At 45.0% G+C, this 20,783-nt stretch overlaps 1 protein-coding gene across 1 annotated transcript; it reads right to left on the bottom strand.

Moving 5' to 3' along the window:
• Positions 1–4,087: 4,087 nt before the first annotated feature.
• On the bottom strand, positions 4,088–19,465 carry TMEM233 (transmembrane protein 233). The gene is made up of 3 exons (XM_064726820.1): positions 19,148–19,465; positions 11,513–11,647; positions 4,088–5,924 (listed from the first exon to the last, which is right to left on the bottom strand). The coding sequence occupies exons 1-3, from the start codon at positions 19,334–19,336 to the stop codon at positions 5,913–5,915; spliced, it is 336 nt and encodes a 111-aa protein (XP_064582890.1). The 5' UTR covers positions 19,337–19,465; the 3' UTR covers positions 4,088–5,912.
• Between the last annotated feature and the right edge of the window lie 1,318 nt (positions 19,466–20,783).

Raw genomic sequence — 20,783 nt, 5'->3', positions numbered from 1 at the left:
AGCACACTCCTGGAGCACTCAGCTGTAACTCACTCTGTCAGGTGCTGCTCCCTGAGAGGGCTGGATGACATCCCACCATGAACACCTAAATCATCCCCACCTCCTCACACACGTCTGTGTGCACGTCCTTGCGTTCACTGGAGTGTTGTTTTCTCCCCTCAGCCTGAGTGGGAGCCCCATTCCCTCACAGCTGTTGGTGCAGGAGATGTGGGAAGTGAGGGATTAGCTAAAGACAAGCCACAGGGCCTGGCAGAGCTCAGCCTCCCACTGATTCTCTGGAACTCTGGAGTTCTGCTCCTCCCTTTTACAGCATCTGTGACTTTTGCCTCCTTTTATGCTCTGCAGCCTGAAGGGCATAAAAACTCCCCCTGTTCCACCCCATCTGAACCAGCCTCCACATTCCAAAGGAAGACTACAAAATACCTTTTCTACCTCTGCCCCCGTTGGGGTAAAAGGAGCAGGGGAAAACACAAGTGACTAATTCTGAATAAGAAATTCCCTTAAAAAAACAAACAAAAATTCCCAAAAAAAAAAAACAAACAAAAACCCAAATTTCTCTTTCAGACTGTTCACAGCCCATAAAACAAGATAAAAGTAATGATGAAATGTTTCATCTGGGGTCATGACTGTCCCACACCACCTCCTAGGACAATGTGAGGGTTTAAAAGCAGAGGCTTGTAAAAGACCTGCACGATATGAGGAGCTCTGTGGTCTCTGTTAGTTGCCATGTCAGTAGCCACAAGCAAAGCTCAGCTCCTTTTTCCTCCCCTCACACCGACCTTTTTTAGTAAACACGAGCTGACCTGGCCTATTAAATCTTCTTAGTCAGAAGTTAATTTTAAGGCAGTTTGGTTCTTGGCTCTTAAAATGATGAGACTCAGCAGAGCTGGTCAAAGTTCTGGGAATCATTACAGAGCACTTTGGGTGCTGTACAGGCTGAGGGGTCAGGTGAAGTGACATCTTTGCTACTGAGTCACTCTACCCCCTTGGAGATATCACTTACCATCCCTCTCTATCAGCTGACTCATTTTAAAAGAGAGGAAGGACCAAAGAGGAGAGGTGTGAGGTCAGGACAGACCTGTGTTAGGGGAATGCATGTCTTGGATTAGATGGAGTGAAGAGTGACCCTTACAAGCTTTTCAGGCCCAGAAGTCAGGGATGGCACTCACCAAACACCATGCTCTAGGCCAGAATCTCTCATTTTCACTATTTGGACTATATCTCTTATTATTTGATTAAAATCAAAAGGCAATTGAGCCCCCACTGAATACTGGTTGAAAAGCGAACATGAGGCTGCCACAGCTCACCATGACCACAGAGCCTGCTTTGGTCTGGATACTTCACTTCCAGTGGAGTTTCCCCTTCTCTTACCTCAGAGTAGGTGTCAAAAAAGAAATGCCTTCAGCCTCATGCTGTGCAGTTCAAAGTCCTGAAGAATCCATTGAAATCTGGCAAAGTTCTTTTCCCTTGACATGATGCAAGCTTATTTAGCCAGAGAGAAGTCACTGCAAGTGGTGTGGAAGCTGACTCAGCCCTCCAGCGAGAGATGACAAACGCAGAGGAGCCATCCTCAGACGTGAGCTGGGAGATCAGATTCACACATGCCATAAATCACATTATAAAGGACACATGAGCAAGTGCTTCTTGCAGCTTGAGTGCTGTGGAGAGTGAGCTGTGTGGGAGCAGAACAGAACTTACCCAGAGTTCCAGACAGGGTAAATTTCTTGCTGTCTTGGAGTCCCAGATTTATTCCTCCATCTTTGCAGTGACTGATTGATCTGTTTCCAGTCCCCCTCCTCCTTTTAGGTCCCTTGTGGGTTTAGTCCCCTTTGCCAGGCTGGCAGGGAGTGCAGCAGAGGAGGTTGGGCAGCCTCCTCAGAGGCTCGGTCCCCTCTCAGGGACACGTGTCCTGCTGAGCTGCAGAACGTGATGTTGTGCTTGGGAAATGGAAAACTGGGAGTGCACAGAAGAAATCCCTCACACACCACTGCATCCCTCCTCTGCTCCCACACCGCACACCTCCTGAGACCTGCTAAATCAAAATGAGGTTGGAGGGGGGAGGATTGTAAGAGGAAACCAACATTTAGGTAGTTTTTGAGCCTGAAGGTGCTGCCTGTGGAGACTGAGGGCTGTTTCAGAAAGGTGGGGGTCAGGCAGCAGCCCTGCAGAGCCCTGAGGGCTCCAGCCTTGCCTGGAGCTATCTCCTACAAAGCCAGGGTAGGTTCCACATCTGTTCAAGGTTTGGTGATATGGACTCCACCTTCCACAAAGGCTCCTGAGCAGCTGTCAGGTAACCAGGATGCTTCTAACCAGCTTGGCCCTCATCAATCCAGTGACTTGTATTCAGATCTTGCCTTCAACCCTTGCATGTGTGCACACACAAAGAAAAAACTAATGGGGGAGATGACTCCATCTTAGGAAATGAGCCTAGAGAGAGATGTTTGCCCACTGTTTCAGCAGAGGCACCTGAACAGATGCTGAGAGTGAGGGACACTGTGGCAGCAAACAGATACAACCTATTTCCAGGCTGAGAGGCAGAACACACTGTGAGCACATATCCAAAGATAGAGGTCCAAAAGCTACAACTTCTGGAGCCTCACCACTCCTGGATCCTGGCTGCAACCACATAAATTGAAGAGCCAGTGCTGATCTTCAGTGGAAAGCTGTAAACCCCTGGCTGTGCCTGCAGGGAGGCACCCCAAGAATTTAATTTCATATTATCCCCGAGATAATTTGTTTTTTGTGCAATCTGAAGAAACTTACACCACGTTTTGAGTGTTTGGCTGACCCCCTTCATACAGCAGCAAAGAACCCCCACTTATATTTAGAAGCCTCTTCTAGGGTTACATATCAAGATACGTGCACTGGGCTGTTTTGCAGGATGCAGCTGCCTTGTAAGAAGCCAAAGGTGCCAACATGATCCAGGAGCTGAGGCCAGCAATTTCAAGTTGCCATCTGTCTCTGCCTGTAATATGTGCAGGAAAGAAAAGGGAGCTGCACTTGAGGCATTAGTTGGTGCCGTCAGTGTGAGAGGACACTCTGTCCAAAAAATGGAAGCCTGGAGCAGCTTTGCAGAAGGAAGACTCTGTTCATGCACCCAGGACACAGATGTTGAGTTGAAGTACATCTTACTGCTTCCCACCTCCCTCTGTTTCATCAAATAACATAATTCAGCACATATATCATGTAACAGGGTTTTTTTCCTACCAAAAAAAGGTAGGTCCAATGCAGAATAATGGGTGAAATCCAAATCTAGATGTGTGACAATGAATTTCCAGAGCTGTCAGAGATAATGGAATTTGTATACATGCCCCTCTAAATATGGAGCAGGCACAAATTCCTCAGTCAGCCACCTGCATTCTGCCTTCCACACCCACTGCTGGCACTAGGGCCTTGCTGATTTGGGCACTAAAATGTCATTTATGCTCCCTGTGTTTGCTGCCTGCATTGGGATGTCTCTGCCACACATCAGAACAATGTGGTTGTACAAGGACCAGACCTCTTTCCAGCACAAGCTGCACTTCCCAAACATGGTTGAAAATTTATGTAAACATAAATAAATGAAGAGAACCAATACCAATACATTAGTAAAGCAAAAATAAGATTACCTATGACACAGAAGCACTAAGGACATTAGAGGAATTGCTGCATTCTCTCCTCTCTGTCACATTAAGTGGTTTAATATAAAGCCTTTATTTTTATACCAATCAATAGCACTGTAAGGTACCAACATTTATCTTCAGAAGCACTGAAGGTACAATGGCTCAATTCTCAATTGTATTAAGAGTGAGACTTCAAAGATATTTATGAGGAACAAGATGCAAGTTAGATTTCCAGTATGGTTTTCAAAAGCTTCTGAACAAGTCGGGTGTCTAGCTCCTATTGATCTCAACCCTTGTCAGGCAGTTTAAAAAATACTTCAAGTTGCATATCCCTATCCTCTGGTGCCCATATAACTTTGGAAACCTCCTTTTGCTGTGATTCACCTCATTCTGAAACTGTCCAAGGGCTTAGAAAAAGGGATATTACTCTTTCCAGTGGAAGAGGCAGCAAAACTTAGGAAAGACACTTCCCACATACCAGAATAGACATGAATTAAAAGTAATTTTATTCCACTTGTCAATGACATTTCTATAATATCTGATAATAAGGCAAGCTACTAAAAGTCCCACAAGACATATCAGACCATTAAAATAGTATTCAAAAACTAAAGAGGAGTTCACAGAACAGCCAATTCTTGGGATCATCAAAATCAGTGGCAAGATTCCCATGTGGACAAATCTGATCAGTGTAAATGTTTAATAAATCAACTGACTTCACCAGTGTTTGTGAAGTTTAATACTGCAGGAATTAAGGAGAGGTAATGCTTCACTGACTTCAATGAAAAACAGAATTTGGCAGGAAGGAAAGCGAAAAAGCACATTGAAAATATAATATCAAGGCACAAAAAATACATGCTACTTCCAGGCATATGCTTTAACAGGTAAAGGTTTCTGGGAGGATTTTTTTTTGTTTGTTTTTAATAGGCTGTTGAACTCCTGACAGATGATTCTTGTCTCACCTGCACCTGCAGAACTCCCTGGATTTCTGGGCAGTCGCTCCAGGTTGATGTTGGTGCAGGGAGAGGGAGTGGAAGTTGGCACAGCTCTCTTGAAGGTGTGGTAATAAAGCAGAGCAGCAGCTGCTGAGGGTGCAGCCACATCTTAATGCTCACCAGAGCTCACTCCTTTTAACACAGAATATTTGTGTGACAAAACAATTGTATTCTGCGAAACAGCTAATGAAAACAGCTGTCCCGTGCTAGATTTTCACAAGGTATCAAGAAACTGCAGTAATTTAGAGGCCATCAATTCTGGAACCTGAGGCTGCTTGCTGAGTAGTGTGTAAGGAGCAGGAAGTGTGTCTGTAACTAGGCAGAGGTGCAGAAGTCTGTCCATCTCTAACTGCAGTGATACACAGACCAGTCATAGAGATGAGAGGATGAGCTAAACAAAACCCACATGAACAAAGCAGAACACAATGGAACAATGTGCCTTGCTAGAAGCACAACAACAAAGGGATGAAGGACATCTGTTTAAAAAGAAGATCTTTTGTCAGATAAAAAAATAGGAACTTTTTACATATGTGAGGTTTAAAGAGGAAAATATGATCAGTGCAAATTTAATGCGGGACAGGAGCTACGTCAAGGGAGTGCAACAATGAAAGACAACAAAACAAAAAAAATCATTAAGAAAAACATGGGTGCAATGGAACAAGAGTCTCTCTTAATAATCAAGTGATTGAAATCGGTCCCAGGTGTTTAAAAATCCAAGGTAAAGTTCTAAAAGCTGAGGATGACAAAAGAAAGCAGCTGCTGAGTCAGAGTGCGCCCACGGCATTATAAAATCACAGAGCAGGGTAAAATCACAAACCCAGGGGTACAGTTGTGTCATGTTGAGACTATTTTAAAGTAATGAAAAAATCCTTAATGGCCTGATCCAAAATCTGCCAGAAGTAACAGGAGTTCTCCTACTAGCTTCAGTGGGCTGTGCATCAGATCTTACACTGTGCACCATAAACAGTCTGGATATGTTGGCTTTGTCTGGCCAGGGTCAGCCAGGGAACATCACAGATCCAGCATACATTCCATGGAAAAGAGAAAGAGAAGGGATTCTTGTTTTAGGGCAAGATCTCATTATACATTAGGGTAAAAGAGAAAATGCTGCTTTATACTGAAATGTCTTATAAATAAATAGTTTGGAAAACCTGGTCACGCCATGCTGATTAACTAACTGGGCTATCAGTTCATTCACCAGCAACATGCCTCTGCAGATGTGTAGGGTCAGAGCTAACAGTCTGGAATGGTTTCCATCTCTTCTTTTTCCCCTTCCAGAGGTTTACATGTTGATATCATCCAAGTGCAGTCCTGGTCTTCAGATAGCATGCTGCAAGGACACAGAAATATGTGTGTTTAAAGGAGGAGAAGACAGAGAGTTTGCCCTGTGAGTTTAAATTATTAATTCTACAGATCTAATGGATACATTATGCCACATTAGTGGTACTTGTTCTCTTAACAAACATCCCTCTAGACTAGCAGCTCAATACAGTTTTGAGTCAAAGAGCTGAGTTTCTAATGGCATTGGTCATCTGTCAATCCGAACTGAATTTTTAAACTGGGTTACCTGAATCAATGCAAATCAGGGCCTTCCATTCCAGGAAATGGACTCTCACTTGACAAAGATTCATGAGGTCAAAGGCATCTCTGCTTCCTTGGAGTGGTACATAAAGCAGTCAGACAAGAACAACCGTCCAGCAGTGGAGAACTTGGTAAATTCCACAGTAACACTGAACATGCTTTAAAAGGACTGGGAAACCTGTCCTGTGTGTGCATCTGCACTAGGAGAGCAAAGATCTGAGGAGTTCCCTCAAATTCCTGTGTAGGGGAAAGCTCTCAGATAATACCATGGATGCCCTGAAATATCTCTGGATTCTGGGTTCTGCTGGAGTCTGAGGGATCTCCTCATCAGGCAGATACACTCTAGCAGCTCCTCAAGGAGGGATTTGGGACCCCAGGCACTGCCCAGTAAATATATCCTGCAGACAGCATTGATGCCTTTGCTGACTGTCCCTTGGATGCTGCTCATGGCTCCAGTGGGTAGAATCCATAGTGGGAACATCTCCTCTGTGCACAGATGAAACAGCTCTTTCTCAACCAGGACTTTTCATGTGGTTTGCTAAGGAAGTCAGGCTGATGTAACCACACTGTCTGTGCACCTGCACACTGTGCCACTGCTCAGCCTTCCAGATGAGGGAGGGAACACTTTGAGAAACAGGTAGAGGACTTTAAGCTCCTATGGTTTCACAAATCCAGTAAATCAAGGAAATAATCAGTATGTGCCCTTACCACAGAAAAGCAGCAGTATGAGCTCCCTGGCCGGGTGGACACCAAGAATTAAAGAACAGGAATGCCCTGACTTCAGGCTTGGAGCTCTGTTCCTTACTGGCAGGCCAGTCCCTGAAGCACAAGACCCTGACTCGTTTATTTTTATGGTAAGGTGCAGAGGACAGGATGGGCAGTGTAAAGATCTGGAGGCTGGCTGAGTAATCCCTGTCCTCGTGCTGGTCTTCAGCTTGTCCTGTCTCTGAAAGACAGGCAGTCACTGAGTGGAATGTCTGCAAGGCTTCTGAGAGCTTCAGGAACAGGACAGCACAGATACTAAAAATAAACTTGCACTCCTTTTCCTCCTGAAGAATTATTTCTAAGTCAGTGAGGAAACTGTATGTGTACATCTGTCCCAGCTGCACAGTCTAAACACTTCCTTTCCTTCTACCTGGAATTACCAATGCTGCATTACTGCACACGAGCTTGATTTAAAACCCTTCTGATTCTGAGCAGTGCAAGCTGGTGCTTTCCTCACAGCCTGGCTGGCTCTGTGTTCCTTGGAAGCCATGCTGACAGGTGGCATTTCTGTGGCTTCCCTGGGGTGAAGTTCTAAATCAAGGGAGATTAAAGAAGGGGTCAGAAGTTCAGGCTCCTCTACGAAAGCATTGAAATATCCTAATGGTTTGCATAAAATTCCAAGCTCACAGCGTTTTGGCTTCCTTCCTCAGAGCAAAACTGTTGCTGTCTCAGTCTACTGGAGTTTTTACTTCTCTCTAACACCTCTCACTCACCCTCCACATTTCTGCTTGGCTCACTCCTACTTGTCCAGACTGCAGAAGTCCACAAGAGAGGAGCACAGAAGATGTGGGCTGTATGTGAAATGCCTCGTGGCTCAGCTGGGTGGCAAAACTCATGTGAGCAGCACTGCAAAGTGTCACTCAGACACCAGATGTGGTCTAGTAATGTGCTGTGAGGAGCTGACTAGTGTTCTGAACTACTCACATGGCAGCATGAAGTAGAATATGACATGTTTAGATCCAGTTAAGAATAGGGTTTGGGATACCTAGGATCTCCTTCACTTAAGTAAGGAGGATCCAGCCCAGGCTCTTGTTTCTCTGAACCCTGCCAGCAGAACTCAAATGTAGTCCAAGGGTGGCTCATGTCAGCAAAACCCAAACCAAAACAGAATTTGGAATCTGCTTCAAAAATGTTGATGCAGCTCTGAAAACACAGATTGTAAATGACTTGAGAGCCCTGACTGACTGACAACATCACCACCTTTTGCTGAACAAAATGCCCAGAGGTGGGAAGGCTGACTGCAAGCCTGTGCAAGTCTGGGGAAAGGTTTCTGAGAGGAGCGTGATGAGAACAGGGGCACTGGGTGGGAGCAAACAGGGTATGGCTCACACAGGCTGTGGCACACAGCCCTGCCCTGCTCCAGGTCACGGTGCTGTCCCCTCAGGGAAGGAAAATACATCCCATTTCTCACTGCACTTCTTGATGGACAACATGCCTGAGGCACACACGCAGGCCCAGACTGTGGTGACACAAATGCCAGCTAAAGTTACATTGGAGCAAGCCCTGGAAATGTAACTCAGCCCTCGGGACTGGCAAGGCAGGGGCACAGGGGAAGCTGACAGGGGAGGCTAAAAGCAAATGGGGAAGAGTAAGAATAAATTTGGCCCAGTGTGGAATGAGGCCCAGCCCTGATCTCACACACAGCACAGCTCTGCACTCAGGGCTCTCAGCAGGATGAGGGACATGCCACTTCACACTGATCAGGACACACAAGTTCTGTTGCTGGGCTGTCAGCTCCAGTGATGCAAGTGATGGCTTCCCCTTGCCTACACTTAGGGCCATGGCTGCAGATCATAGATGGTTCCCAAGTGTTGGATGGGCCCTGCTCCAGGATATAAATATGTATCACTACATATCTTAATATATGTTTGCTAAAGATAACATGCCAGTGTTTGAGACAAATGAGGCTCTCTGAGGCAGCAGGAGAAGCCCCAAGCTGACTTAGCTCTGAGTAAATCCTCAAAATGAGAAGTCAAGGCTGTTTCTTCCCTGCAGTAGATGTGTAGGTGTTGGCTGCTGTTATTCCTGTGCTACTGCTGCTCTGTGACTGAACCAACCAAGGAAGGCACATGAGGACACTCTGAAGTGAGGGTTTGCTGAAAAGTGAAAGGGTCTTCCTCTTCCCAAGTCTGGCACTATTATTGGGGGTACATTTGGGAGTATTATTGGTGGTATAAAATCATTGTTTGCTCAAAGCAGGAATCTCTGCAACTTCTACCATTTCTGCCCTCAACACACCTGACTGGATATTTTTCTCCTGGCTGAGGCATGTGGAGCTGTTTTAAAGGAGGCTTCAGAGCCAGCTGAGTCTGACTCAAGTTTCTGTATCTATAAGAAAAGTTGTGTAACAATTGATAGAGATTCCTCCCTGCCAACCTGACTTGGATGTCTCACTTGTGTTGCCTCTCAGAGGCTTCATGTTGTGGAAGAGGACTCGAGTTCTCAGTACACTTTGCATCTTTGATACTGGCAGCAGTATCTCCCCAAGGTAATTTGCAGTGAGATTTGTTATCCCTTGAAGACCAAAAGAAGCCACAAGGAATGTCAGCAGGAAGAACTGTGGTATCTGATTAATTTCAAGTGGATAAAGAACAGGAATTAATCTTGGAAGCGTCAAGCTTTTCCTGCACATTGCTGAAGTCTAACTTCCAGGAAAAATGCATGTGTAGGTCATGGAAACATTAAATCTGTGCTTAATGGTGATCAAATAAATCTGCCATATTATTGGATCAAGGCTATTTTGTGCTACCTTACTAATATTGAAACATATATTAAAGTTAGCATAGAATTAATTTACAATCACTCCAGCAGAGTGGCTGTCAGTAAATAATCATGAGAAAGGCACAAATGGGTGTGAGGTCACTGAATGGAGTGTGAAAAGCCATTCACAGCAGTGGAATGTCAGACTAAGACAATTTAGTATAAAGTAAAAATGTCCAAGAGTAAGGCAACAGAGGGGACCCAGGTAAGCATGGAGAGTGGAAAGACCAGCTGGGTGCTTCTGTTCACTCATTTTCACATCAAAAGATTGTTGTTGCCATCAAATCCTTTCCTAGAAGCAAAGGCTCTTTGGAGGGTGACAAGTGAGAGGGAGAAGGGGAGCAGTGAAGAGGCTGGAAGGGCAGAGAGAAGAGTGAATCCAGTGAACCTGGACTCCTCACAAAAGTCATGGCACCATTTGGCCAAGGAAGCTCTGTGGAAACTATGTACAGAAATTAATATCCCAGCAGCCTTCTGAGGGTTCCCAGGCAGCTTCTACCCAACAGAGAGTTTTCTCTTAAAAAAAAACCTCCCAGAACCAAAATCAAATTAAAAAGTCCTCAAAAGAAAACAAAGTTGTATTATACTGGTTTGCTGCTGCCTGGTCACTGTGAATGCTTCTGGCCAGTGCTGTCTGCCACTCTTCACTGCCCTTCCCTCCCCTACTTTGAAAAAATAACTGAGCTGCTCTCCTTGCCTGAGAAATGATGAGTAAGGTGGTGGAATTTACTGCTGCTGTCAATTACAAAACTTGGCACCCCCAGCCTGAAGGGCCTTGGGTTTAAATCTGCCAGAGCTGAATGAGCTGAACACAAGCTGAACCAAGACTCATGCTTGCAAAATGCACAGAAAATTATTGAATGCACAGGACACTTAGAGTCTGAAACAACATCTAATAATGTCCCACAGAGCTGGACCCCCTGTCCAGTAACTTCCCTGCAGCTCAATATGTTGTACTTCAATTTTTGTATGAAAATGCTGTACACGTTTAACCAGTTACTGCATTCCACTCCCCAGAGATGTCTTCATTTCAGTGGTAAATGGGGTGTTCTCTGTTTATAGCTTATGCATAAGTTTGTACAGTGCACTGAAATGCCCTCCAACCAAACCAGCCAATAATAAATTCATTTAAATTGGTTATTTTAATGGGAAGTGCACAGTACTGTGGAGAAAAGAACACATTGTTGCACAACCTTAAGAAAGATTATCAATACCCTCAATTGCTTTTGTTCTCTTTTCCAGTAATCCATTTGGGTAACCCCAGAGATTCATTTGTTCATCTGTTTGTTTCTATTATTGCAGGTGTGGGAGGACAATAACACAGCATGGAGAGTGAAGGGCCTTACCCCACAGAGACATAAGTCAGAATGACATTTTGGATCACTTCTGATATAGTTCTGGTCATCTGTTTTACTGTCAAACAGTAGAGGAGTAACTGACTGTTGTCTCCTCCTTGCAGAGCTAAAAGATCAGTTGGCCAGACCATGAGACTGAAAATTATCACCTGGGGACTCTGTTACCTGAAATTTAAAAATCTCAGGTCACTTGGTCTGAAAGATGGTGAAGCTGAGGAGGAGAAAAACCAAAAAGCAACTGGCCAAAATAGGAAAAAACATATTGGAGCTGCAAGAGTTTCTAGAAAACCACCTGCTGCTAAGACAAAGCCGCTTGTGTTTAACCACAGACAACAGAATTTTCTAAATTGTAGAATACAATAACATCCTTTTGGAAAGCATACATGCATCCCTGGGTAGATAAAGAGAGGTGGCTGTGGCAGTGCCTCGAGGGAGGGCTGTGGGAGCCCTTGCTCACCGTGGTGAAGTGAACCGCGCAGTAGATGCCGATGATGACGAGGCCGATGATGATGGAGGCCACGGCCACCCAGAGCGCGTTGCGACCCAGCCGCTTGGAGCCTTCTATGTCCCCCTGGTTGTAACTGTTCAGAGCCTGCAGGGGGCAAACAGGGAATCACACTCTGCCTTCACACACAAACCTGTTGGCAAAGCAGCGCTGAACCGACAGAACAAATCAATGTCCGCTGCCAAGGTAACCAATTTTCTGTTCCACTCATTTTCTGTTGGAATGTTGGGGGACACAGGACAGATGACGGACTTTGGACCTGGTAAACATAAGAGATTTGATAACAGGATGCTTTGGCAAAAGCAAACAGAACTTTGAAAATTAGACCTGGATTGCAAGAAGATGAAATCAAATGGGTTTACCAGAAAAAGAAAATCCCATTAAACTCTGCAAGCAAGAGATGTTGTTATATGCATAAGTTTGTGTACGTGGTTTTAACTTAATTATTTTAGTGCACATTACTAGTCTCCCTGAAATAGTATGTAAGTGTTTGTATCCCACAATAAAATTGGATTCTGATCACCGAGTCAGTGTCCCCATCTCTCTCCATTGCTGACAATTTTCAGTACAATTTTCATTGAATTCAGACAATTTTCATTGAAGCTACAGCTCTTTTTTTGTTGTTGTTGTTGTTCAGCAGTGGGGCTTTGTTTATTTAATACACACCTGCCACCGTCATATTTTCTGAAAAGTCCCCTTGCCCAGGATTCTTCTCCTGGGAAGCTGAGAAGCCTCACAGAAAAAAAGAAAACAATAATTATCTGATTTGCTTCTCCTGTGTTTTGCTGCTTTGGGATGTGGTTTGGAGATCGTTTCTCCAATACGTGAATTGTTTTAACTTAATGGCTAATCACAGCCAGCTGTGTTGAGGCTCAGGAGAGAGTCACGAGTTTTTCATTAGTATCGTCTAACCTTCTGTAAATATCCTCTCTATATTCTTTAGTATAGTTTAGTATAGTATTCTTTAATATAATATCATAAAATAATAAATTATCCTTCTAAGAACATGAAGTCAGATTCTCTTTCCTCCCAATGATAGGGGACCCAAAAAATACCACACACACCAGCATAAAAGCTGTCAAACCAACATCAACCCACTTGCATAAACCAGTGGCTTTTATCTTTGGAAATAGCTTTGTAGTATATGGGAATTATTATTTGGCCACTTCACTAGTAGTGAGATAAATTTTTATGCTTTACAAGATATAAGCATAAAAAAGAGCATAAACAGGCTGCATTTTTAGAGAAAGTCTCAGCAAAACTTTAAAAGGCTTACTAATTACCTATTTTTCCAATATTTTACTTTTCCAAACAAAGTTTGAAGAATTAATAGGTAGTTTGCTAGTGGTGGGAAAAATACAAACTGAAAAAATATAGGTCATCTGAACAAAATATCTGAGTGCCATCCTCATGGGCTAGAAGTTGTGTTCCTTTGCATTTCTGGAAGACACTGATAATTATGATCATATCCATCCTGAGGTGTGCATCAGATATTCCCCTATTACCTCAAAGGACTCGAGTTTTTCTCTGCCCACCCGTGACTTAGCAGATGCTGTACATTCATTACATGCTCAGATTGCAATGTGTGACAGGACCACTCTGACCCTCTAGGCTTTTCTGAGACAGACCATAGGATTTTCTGAATTAATTTTTGGTTTAACCAAACCATTTTAAAGGAGAACCACACAAAATACTGTAGTATATGAGTCTAAACACAGTTTGTAGATTTTTTTTTCCCAAGAATGAGATGCTACCAAAGCATTAAAAAGGGCATTATCCCTAAGAATTCTTTTGTAAAATCGTGAGAGTTTGAGTACATAAGCCATAACACTGAGTCCAGATTTCTAGATCAGATTTCACTATTGAACTCAGCATACTTCCTCAGGGAATCAGATTAGTCACAACGTGGTTTTTAGTATCTTGTATATATTTCAGGAGGTATCAGAGAAATGGGAAGAGTAGGGGGAGAGATATGGGGACCTGATCAAATTAACTGCTCTCTGGACTAGAGAATTCAGATTGTCTCTAGAAAACAACTGTATGAGGTATCACCAAGTGCCAAAATGAAAGTGCTTCAGCTACAAATCACTTTTTGCAGCTAACAGAACAACAGAGTGAAGAGCTGACACTGTGGAGGGCAGGGAAGGGATGAAGTTCAGAGCACACCAAGCAGTGCTGTAGAGCCATTTCTCCCAAGCAGGAAAGCAATGAGGGGCATGATGCGTGTGCTGTGTCAATTAGTGAGCACACAGAGCTAATGGGCTGGGTGCACTCGTGGTGTCAGCACTGCAGGAGCATCAGCCCAGCCCAGACGGTCCCAAAGCAACACAGCCTGCATTCCTAGAACTGCATCTCAAGGATAAGTGCAGGTACTTATTCTCTGGAGCCTACAAAAGGCTGAGATGCTGATGCACTCATGTCCTTAAAGAGAGCACTGATACATTTCTTCGCTTCCTGGAAGCCCACATGCCTAAACATTTCTCTGGTTTGTGTCCCCAAAGAATATCACTAAAATCTCTGCTCCGCTGTCAGATTTCATTGAGGTTGGAAAGCACATAATGGGGAAAGAGGGAAGAGATGGAAATGAGAGATGGACAGGAGCACATGGTCAGACAGGACAGTGCCAGCCCTGACCGTGCTACAAAGAGGCTGGCACTGTCCTCTCACCAAAGCCACTCCACTGTCCCCAGCAGTCCTGGCTGCAGGAGAGCTTTCTCCAAGTACATTTGGAAAGGTCTTTAAAAGGATTATGAGGAGAAACACAGCTCAGCTGGCCTTGAGCAGACTGACCTCCTCCTGTGTGTGCCAACACCCAGCAATGCCACTGTGGCTGCAGGGGGAAACACAGAGCAGCACCACAGACACCCTGGCCCTGACTTGGTGCTCGCCTCTTATCAAAGCACTCCCCTTGCACGGCATCTGCAGGGGGTTCTGCAGACACCATCGACTCAGCTCCCCAGGCTTGTGGTCTCAAGAGTGAGACAGAGTTGTAAGCAAGCCCTGACAGCATCAGCTTGCAGTTCTGGGCCATTTTACTAATGTATTTAGGAAGTCTGGAAAATGTCCATGTGATTTCTGCAGGTACTGCATAAATAATTCACCGTGCAAATTTTAATAAATAATGCCATTTTAATATAAATCCACGATGAAGAAGAGGAAAACAACATTAATGATAAAGAATAGGATTTGGGAGAGTCAGGAAGGAGACCAAAGTTTCTCTATGAAGAGGTTTAAATTAAATGAAATAACTTAGAAAGCATTCAATAAAAAAATAAGAGGTTTGAGGGAGTGGTTAGGGTCTGATGTAAAGCTTTCTGAAATTCATTACTTCCATCTGCTTCAAAGGGCTCCTAGTCAAGTTTCCAGTTTTCAATATTAGACAGAGATAACAACAACTGTTAAAACTTTAACTGTTACCTCTATTTATTTCCAAGGGCTTGGCAATATATTGAGAACACAGCATCTGTATGAGGCATTTGGTCTGTCCAACTTTTAAAACAAATTTCAGCCCTTTTCAGCCTAACACCATATGATTTCTCAGGTTTCTGCTACCTCACTGGCTATGAAGTCATAATGTAAATTAAAGCCACAGTTCTGCAGCTGTTTATTTACTTGAGTAATCTCAGTGACTTCACCAGGTTCACACACATCTATTTATAAAACATTCTCAGTTCAACAATAAAGTGACTTAAACTCATGTGAACAGAAATGGTCTGAATTAGCTATAAAATATTAATCCCTTTTTATGTGTATATTTTGTTCCACACCCCCAGAACACTGATCATGGCAAAAACCATGAAAGAACACTGAGATACTTCAGAAATCTTCCTCTACTTTTGTTACAGACCTGGGCAGAGCAGACTGAGGTTCTCTGATCAGCATTTTCTAGGCTCTGTAAGCCGGGCTGGGTGAACCTTAATTGGCTGTGCCTGGAAAGGAGACACTCTCTAGTTCAGAGCTAAGGAAGAACCAGACCTGCTGACTCAGGGTGACTCCTCACTGTAGGAGCAGCTCCCAGGGAAACACAAAGGAGAGGGGGCACTTGGGGAGCAGTTCAGAACAGGCAGGTGCTGAGCAGGGGAGTGAAAGGGGAGCTGGCTCTGCAGGGTGCTGCTGAGGAAAAACAAAAACCTTCCAGTTTGCAAAGGCAGAGCCATGCAAAAATGCCTTAACAGCAGCTGCTGAGCCCTGCTGTTTAATATTCCTGAATATTAAATATGCTGTTTAATATTCCTGAAGTGAGTACAGGCTGTCCCATATGGTGTTAGATATCCAGGTAGCTACAAGCTACCTAACAAGGGGTGTATAAATAATAAACTCTGCAAGTAAACTTTCTAAACACAGAAACATTGGTCACTGCTGGTCACTGAGCTGGCCACAGCCAACACACTGCACATGGCTCCTTAGGATACCAATTAAAAGAGGTGAGAAAGCAAGGTCCATCCTTTCCTGTCCCCACGGCTTCCACCACCCTCTAGTTTGTTGTCTCTGCTTAGGGAAATCCATATAAAGACAAGGCAACAAATGCAGACAAAGAACTTGTTACTATCAGAGGCAGATGAGCCAAGATTGTCACAGCTTGACCACATATGTTGTTTGAAGCATGGAAATGATTAAACAAAAATGTGTCAACAGCAAGAGGGAGTTTGGAGCAAAAATCAGTGAGAAATAGCTTTGGAGAGACTGTTTGGAGGTTGTTACAAATGCAAGGCTCTATGGAATTACAGAACTAGTCTGACACAGAGATCTCTGAAATGAAGACAGCTGAAGGGGGGTACTGAGAAAGGCCAACAAAACATGTTCAGTTGTCAGACCTCAGTGCTGGCATTGAAAATATCTGATTCATTTCCCAGAGTTATTCCACAGCCTCCCTCTAGCTCTGCCCCCATGAGCCAGACAGACACAGCCAGTCCACCCCAGCCATGTCTCGGGCACAGCTCACTGAGAGCTCTTTGGGCTCACCACTGCAGAGAAGGAGCCAAAGGGCTCAGTGACACAGGGCCCAGCCCAGCCCCACGCCAGAGAAATCTCCTGAGCCACAGAAGCCTCCTGACCTGGTACCTGCCCCCAAACTCCTGAATGTGGTTATTACACTTGTATGGGAAACAAGAGGGCAGAGCTGAGGGAGGTGTCCCTGGGGCTGACTGAGCCAACTGATGGCACAGCAGTGTGACACAGCTGCTGGAAGCAACAAGGAGCAGAACTGATGGCATCTGAGGCTGCACAAGGCTATTGAGAGCAGTGATCCTATAGCCAGCAGTCCTGGGGAAAACAGAACTCCATTTGCCAGAAATGCTGAGCAGTGCTCACCCTGCAAGTGGCCAGGGGGGCTCTTGTAATGCCAATATGGCAACACAGTGATGGCAATAATGCCATTTCTACCAGCTCTCCTCTGAACCCTGCCACGAGAAACAGACAGGTAAGGAGCAAGGAAAGTTATTATTGCAATAAGGAGAACTTGCAAAAGGTTTATTCTAAAAATAAAGAAAAGGAGGTAAGATCTGTAACGGTGAGGTTTGAGCCTCCAAAGGTGAGAAAGGAGTGAGGAAACCAGTGCTGGAGTTGTAAATGGGGCAGCAGAAGAGACAGAAGAGACTGAAGACAAATCTGTCACTTATTTTGGGGGTGTGTTAGAGCCCAGACTCTACTTTTAGAGTGAAAACATTGTCTGAATTTAGAACAGTTAAGGAGGGCATGACACAGGTACACAGGGTGCTGAACCATGCCCCCTCTAGAAGCCAGTAGGTCTTTTCCCTTTAGGTCCATTGTATGAAGTAGAAATTTGTAGAAAATCCACTTGTGAGGGTCTTTAAATCTGACCCAAGGTCTCAGGTAAGCTCTGCAGACTGTAAAGGTGTCTTCTGTAAGAAAAGAAAATAACCCACCCTTGTATCTCAGTGTTAACCCTTAGCAGCTCCAGCTGAGAAAGGGAGGGAGGTGCAGATCCCAGCAGAAGTGGAAATAAAACCAGCCCAGGCTAAAATGCAGAACCTGCAGCTGAAGATAATGCAGCAGTTACAGGTTGCAGCTTGGAAAGGCAGGGGGGTCAGGCTGTGGAAAAGAAGTTGGACATGCTATTTTTATAGAAAAGGAGAGGTTTTAGGTAGGATGTGTTGAAACAGAAGCTATTCCCAGACAGGGGAGGTCACTGGTCTGGTTTTTGTTTCCCCCTGTAAGGGAGTGGGCAGCTGAGACCTGCACAGGCTGTTCAGCATTCAGGAAGTGCTCTTCCCACCCTGGTTCCTTCAAACCCCCTGGTAACAGCTACTGATGCCTGACTCCAGAAGCCTGCATGAACTTCAACCAGGCTGGGGGTGGAGATTTCTCCATATGGGGTGCAAAAATCTTTAGAGGCCAAATTCTGTCCTTGACAGTTAACTTCTGTACAGCCCCAGCACCTTGATGAAAGCAGTGTCACAGGGAACAGATGCTCCCAGCCCCAGATCATCAGCTCTCATTACTTTATATAGCACCTTCAGTGTCCATGGACAGAAAGGATGCTGAGTACCAGCAGAACCAAACCTTCCCAAAATAAGGAAAAAAGCATTTTGTATAGTTAAGGTAACAACAAAGGAAATAAACACAGAAGGAAGAAAATTTTAAAAACCCCAAAAAACAAAACAAAACAAAACCCCAAAACAAAAACAAGAAGAGAGCTAACACTTAACTACAAAAAAAAAAAAAAAAAAAAAAAAGGACTTGAACAATGGCTTTGGAATAGTAGTTTAGCAATGTGATTTCTCATCAATCTTCACGCATCACACTTTACAAGAGTGTGTTTTGGGATATTTTAGACATAGTTAGCTATTCTTATACTTAATTGCAAAAAGAAATAACTACATTTTTACTTACCTTCTCAGCTTGGCTGTCAGAGAAAAGGATGAAAATACACAACATGTTTTAAACCTTTTTCAGCTCCTAAACAACAGAAATACATTGCAGTGTTACTGATAACACCGATCATGTATACGACGAGAAAACTCTGGATCTGACTCTGCAACTTTTAACTCAGAGAAGGAGATTCTGTTCCAACAATCCTTTGGAAGTTAAGGGGATTGCTGGGTTATTAAGGACAACGTGTATCAATTTCAGATTGTAGGAGTAAGGCTGTTCTCTCAATGTGTTTGATACTCAATTTACACGGACAATTGCCAACAACCTACAATCATTATCATCATCTGTATTATTCTAACAAATAGTATCAAAGAGCCTGTTTACTGGAAAAAAGGCACTCCTATTATATTTGATTAACTAAAGCAGAAACCAAATCTGATTTCTGTTCTCCAGCTGACACTTTCACACAAATACTGTGTCCAGTTCAGCGTGCGCCTTAGTTGATGTAACAAACCCCGCTAACTGGAATAAATCCGCCACCTGACAGTGCAAACTTGTTGGAAGCTGCCTTTCACTCCACGCTTTCCATCGCTGCTGGGACAGCTCGGCGGTCCCCCTGCCCGCGCCTGCGGATGCTCCCAGCCTCGCTGCCTCGCCCGGTGTCCGCAGGCTCCGGGACAAGCGGCTCCAGGGCGGCTGATGCCCCTTTCCCTGCCGGGGCCGCTCGGAGCCCGAGCCGGAGGTGCTACTCACCATGACGGCGAACACGAAGGCGACGATGTTGACGGGATAGGCGGGACAGAAGCAGGAGAGGATGCTGAGGAGCAGGTAGTTCTTGGGCCGCGGCGGCGGCGGCTCGTCGGGCAGCTCATCCTCGATGTTGGTCTCGGGGCTGTTCTCCAGAGCCCGCTTGATGTCGGCGCCGGCGGGGAGCGCGGACATGGGGCTGCGCTGCGGCGGGCGGGCGGCGCGGAAAGCCCAGCGCTCCGGGCAGGCGGGACCGAGCGGCGCCGAGCCAAGGGAGCCGCCCCGGGCCGGGGCCGGGGCCGGGCGGGGCGGGGGGGCTGCCGCGGGGCTCTGCGAGCACGGGCTGCGGTGATGGGAGAGCGCCCAGCGCGGCGCCGCCCGCCCGCCGAGGCTCCCAGCGCCCCGGCCCCGGGAGCGCCCCCGGGCAGCGAAACCCGCGCCTGGCCCGGCCTCTATGGAGCAACTTCTGCTCCTGCAGTTAAAGGGCTTGAGCCGAGTTTGCACAGCCCCCGGGAGAGCTGCGCTGCCTTCTTAAACTCGCGTCCCCAAGTGTCCGAGCCGCTTCAGCAAGCGGGGAAAAGCCCGCAAAGCCATTTCCTCGCACCTGGGCTGAATTTACCGTCTCCTAACCCCACCCTCTCGCTGAATTTAGCAAAAAGCATTGAAGAACAGCAGAAACTAACGAATTTAAAACATTAAGGTCAATTTTTTAGCAAATTATTCCGTTATTACTGAACATGACATATGTAAGGTGAAACCCACTATGCGGTATGCCTGAAAGAGAGCCAGGAAATCAGTATTATCTGTAAAACAACATATGGCGAAAAAAACCCCCCAAATAAGTAGATCTTCATTTACCCCAACTAAATAAAGATCTATTTCCATAATGGTTTTCAAACTGGTGAGGAGTGACACGGCAGCCTACACTGAGAAAGGAACAGGCTGTTTCTGCTCTGTGGTCCTAGAAAAACCTTCACACCTGTATCAGCAAATTAGAGACTTTTGGTCAGATGAAGGCTGAAGTTGAGATTTTGTTCTCACTGGCTCGTCCTGAGAGCATTTCATTAATTAAAGTTTAAAAAATAGTAAGGTGTGCTTACGGCTTTATGAATGAGAGACTTTTATCCCCGTGAGTTCTGCAATAGACTTGAATGGAGCCACCGGTTCCCTGTTCTGGATGTTATCCTACAAGATGTGACACAGTAAAGACTTTTATAAGGAATAAAGGTGCAGTGTTTTGACTTTCATAGGCATTAATCGTCTCTCAGCTGCATGCCTGGAATATAACACAGAGTGAGAATCTGCTGATCTATCAAAATGTCAAAAGAAAAGATGGTACATCTTTGGGAAAGAGTAAGAAAGACCAGCTCCCATCTGCTTGCCAATGTAGCCATTAATGTTCAGGCACAAGCTCTGTGCAGCTGTAAAATCTCTGATCTGTTTGTTCTCAGGGGACTTTAAACACAGTCAGCAGACAAGTGCAGGAAAAACAATTCACATCACACCACACAATTACTGCTGGGGCTGATTTCAGTAGGGATGGAGTCCATATCCTCTGCCAGGGATCAGCATCTTCCAGGGCCCCTCAAGCCTTTAATCCACGAGCACACTTTCAGGACCCATTGTAATGGCTTAGAGCTTG

This window comes from Zonotrichia leucophrys, chromosome 15 (assembly GCF_028769735.1).
Source record: "Zonotrichia leucophrys gambelii isolate GWCS_2022_RI chromosome 15, RI_Zleu_2.0, whole genome shotgun sequence".
Classification (NCBI taxonomy): Eukaryota; Metazoa; Chordata; class Aves; order Passeriformes; family Passerellidae; genus Zonotrichia; species Zonotrichia leucophrys.
Note: the sequence above shows the minus strand (reverse complement) of the source record. Positions and strands in the feature narration are given on the sequence as shown.

Coding starts and splice junctions, on each gene's coding strand:
- TMEM233 (XM_064726820.1), bottom strand. CDS start 19,336: ATGTCCGCGCTCCCCGCCGGCGCCGACATCAAGCGGGCTCTGGAGAAC. Junction 11,648..19,147: donor CCTTCGTGTTCGCCGTCATG/GTGAGTAGCACC, acceptor TGCCCCCTGCAG/GCTCTGAACAGTTACAACCA.